At 42.4% G+C, this 14,196-nt stretch overlaps 1 protein-coding gene across 3 annotated transcripts in view; it reads left to right on the top strand.

The window, feature by feature from the left end:
- The window catches only part of TUT4 (terminal uridylyl transferase 4), a 65,084-nt gene that overhangs the window by 17,324 nt on the left and 33,564 nt on the right, over window positions 1–14,196 (top strand). For all 3 annotated transcript variants that reach the window (XM_048496950.1, XM_048496949.1, XM_048496952.1), the window contains exons 6-12: window positions 5,163–5,251; window positions 8,451–8,502; window positions 8,689–8,758; window positions 10,477–10,603; window positions 12,168–12,287; window positions 13,124–13,345; window positions 13,539–13,713. In XM_048496950.1, coding sequence (XP_048352907.1) covers window positions 5,163–5,251; window positions 8,451–8,502; window positions 8,689–8,758; window positions 10,477–10,603; window positions 12,168–12,287; window positions 13,124–13,345; window positions 13,539–13,713 — 855 coding nt within the window. The remainder of the gene's footprint in view (window positions 1–5,162; window positions 5,252–8,450; window positions 8,503–8,688; window positions 8,759–10,476; window positions 10,604–12,167; window positions 12,288–13,123; window positions 13,346–13,538; window positions 13,714–14,196) is intronic.

The raw sequence follows: 14,196 nt of genomic DNA on the forward strand, positions 1-14,196 counted from the left end.
AATCCCTGCAGGTCCCACTAGTGGATGCACCCGTTGCATCCATCCAATCAGGTAGCTTAGTTCCCAGGGATGGAGATGGCTCCATCAAAGACCCTCAAGACAGGAAGGCAGATGTGCACCTTAAAAGGGCACACGAGTGCTTAGCCATATCCATGAAAGCACTTCTCCCATCAGCTACCGTGGCCAGAGCACTCCTGGCTTGGCTCAAAAGAATATCAGAGCTACTTCCACCCGAGCACAGAGCCATCAAGAAGGGATCGACAGGGTTAGAATAGGAGCTTCCTTCCTAGCGGACTCCACCCTGGATGCCCTGGCTATGGAGGCCAGATCAATGGCCAATTCAGTCGCAACCAGACGCACCATTTGGCTGCATTCCTGGAAAGCAGATGCCCTTTCTAAGGCAGCCGTCACCGGCTACCACTTCGAGGGAGAAAAGCTCTTCGGTCAAGAACTTGACCAAATTCTAGTCAAAGACAAAGATGACAGGAAATTACTCCCACGCTACGTCAGACAGGACAGCTCTTCCAACAGGGGTTCCTCCAGTTCCTTTAGATCCTTTCGCTCCTTTCGTTCCTTCCCTCGGAACGGAGACAGGAACAGGTCCAACTGGCAACAACAATACCATCCAAGTGGACCTTCAAGAAGGGGATCCTTTCGGCCTTTTAAGAGAGGCGACCGATTCCCCAAGTCTGATAAGACCAACAGACAATGACTGCTCTCACATTCCGGTGGGGGGGAGACTGGCCCACTTCAGCCAACAATGGGACCAGCCACCTGCAGATGCTTGGGCCAGAGAAGTAATTCACTTAGGGTACGCAATAGAGTTCTTACACTTCCCAAAACACTGATTCTTCCCATCCCCACTGAGCCCAAATTCAGAAAAGAGACACAGAACCTTGGACGCAATACACCACCTACTCTCCATACAAGCCATCGAACATGTACCTGCGCAACACAAACACACGGGAGTATACTCCCACTTTTTTACGGTCCCGAAAAAATCAGGGGACTGGAGGGCGATCCTCAACCTGCAATACGTAAATCAACACATAAGGATCGCAAAATTCAAGATGGAAACGCTGCGCACTATCACAGCATCCATCAGGGAAGGCGAATATCTGACCTCCCTCGACCTCACGGAGGCATACCTCCACGTCCCCATCCATCCAAGACACAGGAAGTTCCTCCGCTTCGCGGTGGAACAGGAACACTTCCAGTTCAAGGCGTTGCCGTTCGGGCTTGCATCTGCACCCCGAGTTTTCTCCAAAATCCTATTGCCCCCCCCATAATCCGCTTACGACAACAGGGAATACACGTCCACCCCTACTTGGACGACATTCTAATTCGGTCCAAAACCAAAACCACTGCACTCGCAGACGTCCAATTGGTAACTCAAACACTTCAACAATTCGGTTTTCTAATAAACAAGTCCAAAAGTTCACTCAGACCCACATGCAGAATGGAACACCTAGGTGTAATTGTGGACACCAGGTTAAATTCCCTTTTCCTCCCGAAAAACAAAGTTCTCAAAATCCAGAGGGAAGTTTCTCGGCTCATCTCCAGCAAACAAATGTCCCTAATGCACCTATCAAGCATCCTAGGTCAGATGATAGCAGCCATCGACGCGGTCCAATGGGCAAGAATGCATGCGAGATCACTACAGGCCTTTCTCCGCCAGTATCAATGGGACATCACCCACAAACGGGATCAACAAATAATCATTCCACTCTCATTGAAAACCAACCTCAGATGGTGGACCAAATCTCGCAACCTTTCCCAGGGGAAGGTCTACCTGGTCCGGGAAAGGATCCAGATCTTCACAGATGCCAGCCTGACCGGCTGGGGGGCCACCCTGGGGTCCCAGATGGTCCAAGGACACTGGTCACAGTCTCAGAAAGCTCTTCACATCAACTTGCTAGAGACACGCACGATTCTCTTAGCCCTCATCCATTTCAAGGATCAGATAGCACACCAACACGTATTAATCAAAACGGACAATATAGCTGCGAGGGCCTACATAAATCACCAGGGAGGGTCCAGATCGCGACTCCTACAGAAGGAGGCCGACAAGATCATGAACTGGGCCGAGTCCAATCTCTCATCCATACAAGCAGAACACATCAAGGGTCAATTGAACATCACGGCCGATTGGCTCAGCCGACAGACCCTGGACAATGCAGAGTGGACTCTTCTCCCGGAGGTCTTCCAGCAACTAATGAGACATTTTCCCAGTCCAAAGATAGACCTCTTTGCATCTCAGAACAACGCCCAACTACGCCAGTTCATGTCTCGCTTCTTCTGCAAGACAGCCCTAGCAACCAACGCACTCACGGCACCCTGGCCTCCAGAGACACTTTATGCATTCCCACCCATCCCCCTCATCCCAAAACTACTCAGGCGTCTGTTCCAGGAACAGGCAACGTTGATCCTAATAGCCCCATATTGGCCACGCAGGCCATGGTTCTCCACAATACTAGAACTAGCAGTGGGGGAACCAATTCCCTTACCGTCCAGGCCGGACCTTCTCATTCAGGGACCGGTATGGCACCCGGACCCAGACAGGCTACACCTAACCGCCTGGCTATTGAGAGGGCAGGGTTAGAGAAGAAAGGCTACTCGGCTCAGGTTATACAGACCATACTAAACTCTAGACGTAGATCCACTTCCAGAATTTATGATTACACATGGAAAGTGTTCGTACGATGGGCCTCCAATAGACAATTGAATCCCCAAAAACCGGAACTGGCACACATCTTAGAATTCCTTCAGGATGGGGTGGTAGAGGGTCTCAGAGCCTCAACCCTTCGTAGACAATTGGCAGCACTCTCAACCGTCTGGCCTAAAATCCAGGGCCACCGCGTTTCAGTGCATCCAGACATCCTTAGGTTCCTAAAAGGGGTTTCCCAAACACAATCCCCCAAAATTCACAGATTTCCCTCTTGGAACCTACATACAGTGTTATTGGCTCTCACTAGATCGCCCTTCGAACCAATCCGGTCAATTCACCTCCGTTGGTTGAGAATGAAACTATTATTCCTTGTGGCCTTAACATCGGCCAGGAGAGTCTCAGAACTCAGATCTCTCAACATCTCTCCTGACTGTTGCACAATTCATCCGGACAGGGTCACCCTAAGATCAGACCCTTCCTTCCGGCCTAAAGCCGCATCCAACTTTCATCTAAGACAGGAGATCGTGCTCCCGGTTTTCTACCCCAAACCTACCAATGACAGGGAAAAACTGTGGCACAAATTAGACGTGCGCAGGACCCTTAAAACGTTCCTGGTCCGCACAGAGGACATCAGAAAGTCCAACAGCTTATTTATCAATGTTGCCCATCCTAGGCTGGGCGAACAGATGTCGGGTGCGGCTGTAAGCAACGCCATCCGCACCTGCATCTCCGAAGCTTACGCCTCCACCAAATTGTCAGTACCAACCGGAATTACAGCCCATTCTGTCCGCTGCGCTGCTACCAACGCAGCTGTTAGGCAACAAATCCCAGTCGAGGACATATGTAGGGCGGCCATCTGGTCATCCACATCTACATTCGTCAAACATTATAGGTTGGATTCTTGGTCCGCAGTTCAGACTGCTTTCGGCACCAAGATCCTGGATCTGGTCAAGGAAAACTGAACTTCCCACCCAGGGAGCAGGGACACTTGGCAGTTGTAGGTCCCCATACGCGAGAACTTCCTACGTCTACCGGAGAATCGGCTATTGGTTCACTCACCGTGAAGAGCCTTTCTCCGGTTAGGCGTAGGAAGTCTCGGCCCTCCCTCGGTACAGTTTTCCGTCCAAATTCTTAATTACACTCTAGTTACCCCTCAATGTTAGTGGGTTAGTTACCCCCCAATGTTAGTGGGTTAGTTCAAATGTTAAGATTGTTTTTTCTTGAGTGTTGTTTGTTTAAGACTACGTGGTCAGTTCGCAACTGGGGATCTTAACCCGGATGAGGGGTCAACGGGAAGCAATTCTTTTAAGAACATCCTGCCTCCTGGTAGCAGACAACAGGAGAACCCATCGCAGACTTCCTACGCCTAACCGGAGAAAGGCTCTTCACGGTGAGTGAACCAATAGCCGATTTTCTCCTTCAATAATAAGGTATTCTGTTTAAAGATAAAGGAAGTATATAAACCAATATAGTATAAGTATATAAACAGTATAAACTGTTATGTAAACAGTATAAACAAATATAGGACTGATTCACTTGCAGTTTGCAGGTCCCTTCCAGTTTAGAACTCCAGCTGACAGGAATCCCAGATCTATTTTACATTGTTTCCTTATATAAAATATAAGACAATTGTTGGTGGCACTTGGATGTACATGCATTTTGCTCTTTGAAAAGCAGTTGTTAGTGAAGAAAATAATTGTCATTCTAGTTACATTGTATATTGTGTACCCTTTCTCTTGCCATGACACTGGCAAATAGTGCTGTTTAAGAGTTCTGGTAGGGGAAAAACACAAACTTAACAGAATTTATTTGGCAGCTGCATTTCCATACTTTTAGTCATATTTTTCAGTTGCTATTCGTACCTCTTTGAGAGCCACTTTGCACAGCACAAATGCCTTTCATGAATATTACGTCCAAGTAAGAATTTTAAAGCTCTTTATCATGTGTCTTTCGAGGTATGTTGGTATCCTGTAGTTTGGATTTGCTGTTAAATAGATAATTGTGCATACATCATACATGGCTGTAAACCCAGGATGCATGTGATGCTAAACTGCATTGACTGAAATGTATTTTCTTGCAAGTAATATCAAGAACAAACATTGGCCCTATAGCAAAAGCTGTTGTCCTTCTATGATAATTACATCACAAAGAAACAGTGTAGAATAGGACCTGTTCCCTTGTATGTTGTATACTGGAACAGATCTGCAATGTGAATATCATTCCTATATTGTTGTTATATTTTTCAATAACATTAATTTCTGCTTTTTTAAACCTTAAAATATATTTTAACTGGAAGTTAAAATATTTATTTATTTAATTTGTATACCGCCTTTCCCCAAAGGGCTCATAAAATAATGCATTTTAATATATTTCAAAATAATACAACTTGTTTCCTAGTACATTGAGTTTTAAAATTACAGCCATAATAACATCAGTTTTGAAAACGGTAATGAAAGCTGCATGCCAACTTACAGAATCTTTTCTTTCTTTTCAGAGTGTTCATTGAGGATGTATGGGTCTTGTCTGACTAGATTTGCTTTTAAGACCAGTGATGTAAATATTGATATAAAATTTCCCTCCAAGGTAAGTTAAAAATGGTGATATAAACTAATTACAAATCTTTTATGTTTGGTTTTTCATAATTTCCCACTAGGTTTCTGTAACAGAAACAAGATTCTTGACCAGGGAATACATTAAACAAGATTTCCAGCAAATTCTACTAGAACAATTGTTATGGTATAAAAAACAATGTTGAACAGCTGTAAAATTTTGCTTCATCTCAAGTTTCTTAAATTTTTGGATAAATATTTGAAATTCTACCCTAATTCCAGTACAGCCTAGTTACTTAATCATAATATTTAATATCTGGACCACCATTTTTCCTTTGAAAAAGAATTCACATTGTACATAGTTGGACTATAGGGCATAATCAGTCTCTTTCACATTCTGCAAACTCAACACCAACTGCTCCCACGAATCATCCAACGATGACAGCAGTATATAAGATTTGTGAGAGTCTGAGAATTCCATTCCTCTGCTCTCAAGCTCAGCAAACAGTGTTCTCATTGCTTGCAGGTGAGATGAAACACATGCACCAGCCCTTAGTTTCATATTATACAACTTACGCGTGAGAAGTACTTTAGACCCTGCAGTGTCACGTTGGTACAGCTTTTTCAGAACTTCCCAACAGTCATTTGCATGGGACTGCATTCTGCAAATACACCAACTGTGAATCAGCCACTGCCAGGATGATTGTCGCTCGAGCCTTCTCATCAGCCCTCTTTTCTGCAGCAGAGGCTCCAGCAGCAGGGGGAGTTTCAACGATATCCCACAGGTCATCCCGTATCAGGAAACTCCTCATTTTACAGCTCCATGCCTGGTAGTTTCCCTCATGAAGCCTCTCAAAGGGCAAACTTGTAGCTGTAAAAGCCATAGCTGCAACTGCTCCGAATTCAGCTCCTGCTCTCCACGTTGAACAACAGCCTTCAGCACCGCCTTACTCTCGTGTAGCTGCTTACTCTGGGCCCATAACCTGTCACAGAGTTGAATAGATTGGGACTGTGGGGAGATGGAATTTAAGACACCATTTTCCCAACTTAAAATGTCCTGAGATAGCCATGGCATTTCTGATTGAAAAACAGTGCTGGATAAAGGGGCAGCTCCTTTAGCAGGCCCACACTTCAATTCTCAGGCCCATGGGCGTTAATTGGGATTGATACTGTGGACATAAGGTTTCAGCATGGAATTCTCAATGTATGTCTTCTTGAACAGTATCCAGTTCCATCTGGGAACAGTGTAACATATGATTAGGTCTTGTTAACTGGACAAATTATTTGAAGGTCAGCACTAGTGAAAATTGAAACTAATTGGGGTTTACAATTGAATAAACATCCTTTTTGGTTGGGGTGTTCATTTAGTAAATGTGTGAAATAATTAGGTGAATGTAGAGTATGATCCCAAGAAGGCAGATGGTACAGAACATGCAGGCCTGCCAAAGTCTAAAAGAGATTTTATGGAACAAGGAGGTGGGTAGCCTGACTTCTAAGTGACCGTTTATCTAATAATTATAACTCTAGCCAGATCTAGTTCAAATCTGGGTATGCTCTTAAGAAGTCACAGGTGTCGTGTTAGCTTTCCTATATCAGGTCTTTAATCTGGCAAGAGATATGCCTCAGTAATGTTTTTGTTTCGTTTTAGCATAGCACTCAAGTATTACTATTAGAGAATTGTAGCTTTCATCTTATATTTTTATTACATCCTAATTATTTACACTTTTAACACTGACTAACTTAAAAGAATATAATACCATCCATTGGATTCTGCAGGGCCAAAAACAGTGGTGTGAAAACGGTGTAAAATGGTTTAAAATGGTGTAAAAGGGTTTACACTGTTTTCACACTGCTGTTTTTGACCCATGCAGAATCCGCCTTAGTTTGTTTTTAAAAAGCAGTTATTTCTGCCCATTAATTATTTTTTACCAAAGGTAAACAAGTTTCACAAAGCAAGGAGCCCCTTCAAGAAAAGGAGCTGATAATCAGTTCAGACTCCCATATTAACAAATTTTCTGAATCATCTTCTAACAACAGGTAGATCTCATCTTGGCAGCTAACTAATGTCTTCTAACTTCAAACACAGTATAAAGTTATCTGTGTCTGTGCATCTTCTAAAATACATAAGAGCAGTTAATTCTTTAATCATAACCAAGAATATCAAAATATTACTTCTAAATTTAATTGGACATTTTTGTTCAGAAATGCTTCTCCCACCTGGGGCCCAGCACATATTGTTCCTTGACATGGGTTAAACTCTGTTGCTCCTTTGTTCCAAGGCTGTTATATTCTGGATTTCTTGACTCTCTATTTGGCATATTTAGCTGAGAGACTAGGTCAGCCGGGAGTATGACCTGCAAAAGAATCCTTCATGGTCTTTCTAGTCAAGACCCATAACTGCTCTCTGGTATGACACAACGCTTATGTGATGTTTTTATTCCCTTCCTTGTTTCCAGTGACTTCTCTTACATTCATAATTTGTTGCTGTTTTTATTTTGGTCCAATGACCATCTCAAGCAAGTCACTAAAGAGCAATATATAAAATCTCTGAATAAAGAAGCAAATTGTACCCCATGCTTACCATACCTGATGCAGAGGAGGAAAATAACAAGGTGTGGAATACAGCTATTCTAACATATCATGGCTCCTTCTGAGTATGTCTGGAAGAGGTCAGATCAATAGGCACCAAATAGCTGCCCCTAATCCAAAGCAAATTACATTTCAATATGGTAGCTTTGTCCCAAATCCAGCAATCTGGGTGTATCGGCAGGACCCAGGAACTTAACTTGCCTGTCAATCTGGTCCAATCCAAATTCTTGAAAGATTTGGAATAATACATAGTAAGTTGCATAAGCTTTTCAAGTTCAACAATGGCTGCAGGACCCCTTCTGCCATGGGATAAGGCCTGCCCAAGCCAGACTGCAGTGAGTCCGTATGAAGGTACCAAGCAGGCATACTCCAGTCAGAGGTGCTAGGTCTCTCATTTCAGTACCATAGCTGACTTTGTAGTTACCTGCTCATTACAGCTGTGACATTGTGTGCTGGGGGTTTCATGTGGGACTTCAAACCTCCAGTGAATTAGCTTCAGGTTCCAGAAGCAAATAGCATGGAGCCTTTTTGCACAGGCAAACCGTGGCCTGGATTGTACCCTACGACTTTTACTAATATGATTGCCACGTTAATTTTCACAGTTTGAAATGAGAGTAAGATAAACTTCTTTGTCATTATTTTAGATGAGTCATCCAGATGTTTTGATACAAGTGCTTGACATTTTAAAAAATAGTGGTAAGTTTATTTTTTCTTATTTCTAACTCATTTTCCTCAAAGTTGGATGTTGGGAGTGGAAACAAAATCTGATGAATGTCAGAACATTCATATAGTACCCAGATGGATTTAAATGTCAAAAAAATGAGAGATCTGTGGAAGACTCTTCTAATTCTTGATTTACTCTTCTTTTTTGTCCTCCTTTAGCTTCTTACTCTGATGTGGAATCAGATTTCCATGCCAAAGTTCCTGTTGTTTTTTGTAAAGATGTTAAAAGGTTTGTGTAATTTGTGTTATGTGTTTGTGTAAAATGATATTAAACTTAAATCTAGTATTTTACAGTGTGAATTTCAGAATATGGTTCTTTGAGAAAAACCTCTAAAGCAAGGCCTTAGATGGTGAAAATGTCAGAAATGCCTTACAACCTGCAAAAGGCACAATCTGGCCAAAGTGAAAAAATGGTGGATTCCACACAGCATATTTATAAAGAGTTGCAGTCGTTATAAATGAACCTGATTTCCTTTGATCTGTTTGCACGTGTGCCATTTACATGCTCAGGGAGTGATTTGAGCCCATGGAAACAATTTGGGTTGCTTTCACACCTTTGCATGGAAATGCTTTTCTTTTTTTTACTTTGTTTCAATGCATAGCTGCGAAGGCATGCAGAAATGAACCCTCGCAGCCATGCTGATGTGTCTGCAATCCAGTTGGCTGCACCTGCATAGCTTCACATCTGAACACACACAATTTTTGAAAAAGAGAAAACGGAACTGTCTTGCAATGACTAGGCAATAAGGAATGTGTTCCTGTAGACCTATGAGTGCAATGGCTGTCATACTCGCTGCCATGGGAGAAAAAACGTGTTTGGGGGCTTGTAGAATGGCAGGTGAGCAGAATCTTTCTGACAAGGTGGATGGTGGCAGACACAAAAGTAAATGGATGGAAGGGAGGGGGAGAATTAGCCAGTGGGCGGGAAGAATAAAGCGTCTCCTGCCTGTTGTGTTCGTGCAGGAGCACCTTCCACCTAGGATTTTGCAAAAAGATTGCTGGTTTAGCAGTTTTTGAAAAACTTGGGTTGGGAGCACTATAACAGGCATATTCTTAACCATTCAATTGTAATTACTGTGACTTAAAAGGGCTTAATATAGTGGCTGGATTGTGCCCCAGGTAAAAAACAGATTATGGAGGTTTACACATGGGAACAGGGTTTGTGTGGTTACCTTGATGCCAGTGCAACTGCCGATAAGAGTGAAGTCGTGCTGAGTTTCCACATGGTAGGATGCCCTGCAGTTTCTCTGCCCTAGTCCCCCTGCAGACACCCCCAAAGTACTGTGACTTTTTCAGGTTCTTTAAAAAAACATTTTATATTGTTATATTGATCTACCATTATAACAGTAAGTGCAACAAGTTTTCTGAATTCCCAGCTTTCGTATGAAAAAGTCTCTAGCCCTTACAGTGACATGCCTTTCCCTTCACATATCCACAACAGAAGGGACTCAAGGCTTTTTTTTAAAAAAAGAAGCTGGGAATTTGCAGAACTTTTTTCACTTATAATGATATAGTGATATATAATATGAAATTGCCAGTTTTGTTTAAAAAAGTCTTCTGGGGTGTATGTGTGGTAGGAAAGAAACAGGCACTGCAGGAACAGGGACAGGGAAAATCAGAACTTCCTACCCACAGAGCAGATTACAGTTTTACTGTGATCATTCCGAAAACTTCAGAGCAGAGCAAGTTTGAGAAGGATTGGAGAAAAGCCAAGGTAACCCTAGGAGATGCATGAAAGCATCATGATGTTGTCGGGAAGCAGGAAAGAACCCCACTTCCCAATAGCATTGAATCCGGGACACGTAATGCCTGTGGAAGTGGTCTCAGTATCTGGGGAGAAGGGCATCTAAATGGGAAAATATGTCAGGATTGTGTGTTTGTCCACTAGTGAATGGAATTTGTAGTCATATGATTTACAGTTTCTCTTACCATTCTTTTTAATGTCAGTGGGTTAACTTGCAAAGTAAGTGCTGGAAATGATGTGGCCTGCCTTACAACGGACCTGCTGGCTGCCCTTGGCAAACTAGAGCCAGTCCTTGTTCCTTTGGTGTTGGCTTTTCGCTACTGGGCTAGAGTAAGTATGTGAAATAGATTCAATTGTTGCATGCGTACTTAATATGTAAATATAATATTTAAAATATACTTGGGTGACTGGTCGCAGTATTAATATGAAGAATAGTCTCTTTAGATCTATCAGTCTGTCTATCTACCTACCTGTCTGTCTGTTTGTCATCTAATCTCCAGCCAGTGTGGTGTAGTGGTTAAGGGCACTGGACTCTAATCTGGAGAACCAAGTTTGATTCCCCACTCCTACACATGAGACATGCTGGGTGACTTTGGGCTAGTCACAGTTCTCTCAGAACTCTCCCAGAGCTTTTGCTTATACTGAAGCATGTATATTTCATTCATTCATTCATTCATTCATTCATCCATTCATCCATTCATTCATTACATTTTTAGACTGCCCTCCCCTGGAGGCTCAGGGCAGTGTACATCAATATAAGTCTCTCAATAAAAACAGCATAACAATAGTTAAAATTAGCAACCCAACATATTAATACGACTATTGATGGCAACTTCCCCTCCTCCCCACCCCTGTCCCACAGGAGGTCTGGATGATACGAGGTCCGATGGCTAACCCGGCTGGCCAAAAGCCTGGCGGAACAGGTCCATTTTACAGGCCCTGTGGAAACCCTGCAGATCCCGCAGGGCCCTGGTCTCCTTAGGGCAGTGGTGGCGAACCTTTGGCACTCCAGATGTTATGGACTACAATTCCCATTAGCCCCTTCCAGCATGGCCAATTGGCCATGCTGGAAGGGGCTGATGGGAATTGTAGTCCATAACATCTGGAGTGCCAAAGGTTCGCCACCACGGCCTTAGGGAGTCTGTTCCACCAGGTAGGTGCCAGGGCTGTAAAGGCCCTGGCCCTTGTAGAGGCCAGCTGGATCTTTTTTGTGTTGAAGTTTCTCTTGCCTTCTTTTCCCATTGAAGGTACTTGCACCAATTGAACAGATGCTCCTAATGATTAAGGGACATTTCATAGCAGCCTTCGATACAGTTTAAGAGGCTTCATTTGTAAATCAGAATCATAAAAAGTTTACTGTATGTTCTGAAATGCTTAGGTCTGCAAGTGAGAAACTTTGGATCCTGGCTATTTTGTTGCATCTTTCTTAAAATTATTTTAGTGTTTAAATCTAAACATACAACAGGTTAGTATAGCAAAAAGGAAATTGCTGAGGTCATAGAACAGTGGTTCTTAATGTGTAACTCACTGCCTCCCCCTAAGGACCCGGCTTTAAGAGAGGGGAGCAGAGGCTGTTTCGTCAGCTCAGGAGTTTGAGCTTGCAATTTGCCTTCTAGAAAGCCATGGTCCATTTTATTTTGTGACTCTCAATTTGAGATCTGTTGATCATCGCTGTTCCACGTTCTGTATACTCTGGATTTCCTAGTGCTATGTATCAGGTTGATTTGTGGTCACTGGTCATTTTGTTTTTAGTTTCAGATTTATACAGACCTTTCTCCTGTGACTGGAAAATGCTGATTACACACAGGAATTATAACATATGCATTTTTTCTTTTTCTTTTTTTTTAGTAGAACCTCATCACAGTATTCTGATCTGTCTTCTCCCTCTTTATAGTTGTGCCATATTGATTGTCAGGCTGAAGGTGGGATCCCCTCATATTCCTTTGCCTTAATGGTGATATTTTTCCTTCAACAAAGAGAACCACGAATATTACCATCATATTTAGGCAATTGGGTAAGTTAAAAAATGTAACTGTGGATCTGAGTTACACGAAGGGAAGCTTATAGCCCAATATAGATTGGGGGGGGGGTGAATGGGCTATGGGAGTGGTACCAGGCTGTGCCAACACGTTTGCCTGCTCGGCCAATGTACAGGACACCCCACCAGCAGAGAGGACAAAGACGGAGCCCCACAGCTCCTTAGCAGCAAAACCTGGAAGTAGGTGTCACCACAGAGCAATGCTGGCATCCAAGTAGATGTTGGCATAGCTTAGTTGGCTTCCACCTGAGCTATTGAGCCAGGAACCTTGTGGCTGAGGCTTCAGACGTGCTACCTGAAAGGATTGCGTAACACCACTAAGCCCAGTGGAGGGCTTTCTAGGCAGTTGGGGGTTTTCTTGTTCTTTTTTTCGTCTCACCTTGCTGCCTGGAAGCACTCTGGAGGTTGTGTGGAATTATGGCAGCAGCACCATCCCCAGCTGCCTCAGCCCTGTGGATTAGACTGTTAATTGCCTTCCATGCCACACAACAGACACCTTTGGGAACTGAGGGCAGATTCACAAGCTGTTTATACCGTTGTGATTTTACATTCAGAGAAAAAAGCCCATTGGCCTTAGCAATGTCTGAAATAGTTCTTTGGGTATTGGCCACTTCTGTTATTTAAATGCTATTGATATCTAACAACTTTATAGCTAAGGAGAATTCTTTCAATATACAGACAAATGGTCTATACAGAATAACAGTGCTAGTTGATGGCTAAGAACAAATTTTGATTTAAATTGAATAAATTGCTGAGACTATATTTATTTCTGGCATATTAACTGGTTCTCTGGCTGCTTTGTTTGGATTTAGATTGAAAGCTTTGATTCTAAGAAAGCTGATGATTACCAGCTAAAGAGCATTGAAGATGAAAAGTTTGTGATGTGGGAATACAAACCATCATGTAATGGAGCAGGGAAGAATGGAGCAGGTGTGGAAAGCAAAGCTAAAGGTGACCAGCAAAAAGGTGGTCACAAGAAAGCAGTAACTGTGGAAACAGACACCCAGAGTCATCCAAAGGAGAAAAATGGCATGGTATGTCATTCTCTTTGAATGTACATTGACCAAACTGATGTAGATGTTAACAAGTGATTTGCAAGGATCCATGGGTTCAGATAAAGTCCACTGAATGTAAATTTCTCTCCTTTACTTAGTACTGTTCTTGGAATTATAAAATTTCATGACCAAAGAACCAGACATTTAAGTTTCCCTTTTCTTCCTCTTTCAGTCTCCATTAGCATTGGAAACACCACAGCAGATATCTCTTGGGGAATTGTGGTTAGAATTGTTGAAGTTTTATACACTGGAATTCGCTTTGGAAGAATATGTTATCAGCATACGGGTACAAGAACTTTTAACCAGAGAGAACAAAAATTGGCCTAAAAGGCGAATAGCCATTGAAGGTGGGGTGTACTACACTAACAATAGAATTAGGGAACTCAGTGGTTGCCTTACTTAACTAACTTTGCATAAATAAATTTGTGTCTTATATTGTATAAGATAAGATAGAAATTAAGGAGGAGATTGTATGTTTCAGCCTTGCAAGTGATGTTTATTTGCCTGTACTTATTAGAAAGTATTAAAAAGTTTATTTTAATATTCCTTTAGTAGAATAGATCATATTATTAGATAAATGTGGCTCAAACAGTTGGTTTCAAATTTTAAGCAGTAACTTATTATTAAAGCAAGAAATGCTCTTTTACATTTTCTTATTACTATTTTTTTCAAAGGGCTGTTGGGGAGATAGTGGTATAATTTGATGGTATGTTAATACTGTGTTTAAACCATGTACTTCAGTATTTCTTTGTCTCTAACAGTTCAAACAAACAAACAGCAAATAAAGGAAGAGAAAATTGTATTAAACAACCACATTGATTGATATGGGA

This window comes from Sphaerodactylus townsendi, linkage group LG05, assembly GCF_021028975.2.
Source record: "Sphaerodactylus townsendi isolate TG3544 linkage group LG05, MPM_Stown_v2.3, whole genome shotgun sequence".
Classification (NCBI taxonomy): Eukaryota; Metazoa; Chordata; class Lepidosauria; order Squamata; family Sphaerodactylidae; genus Sphaerodactylus; species Sphaerodactylus townsendi.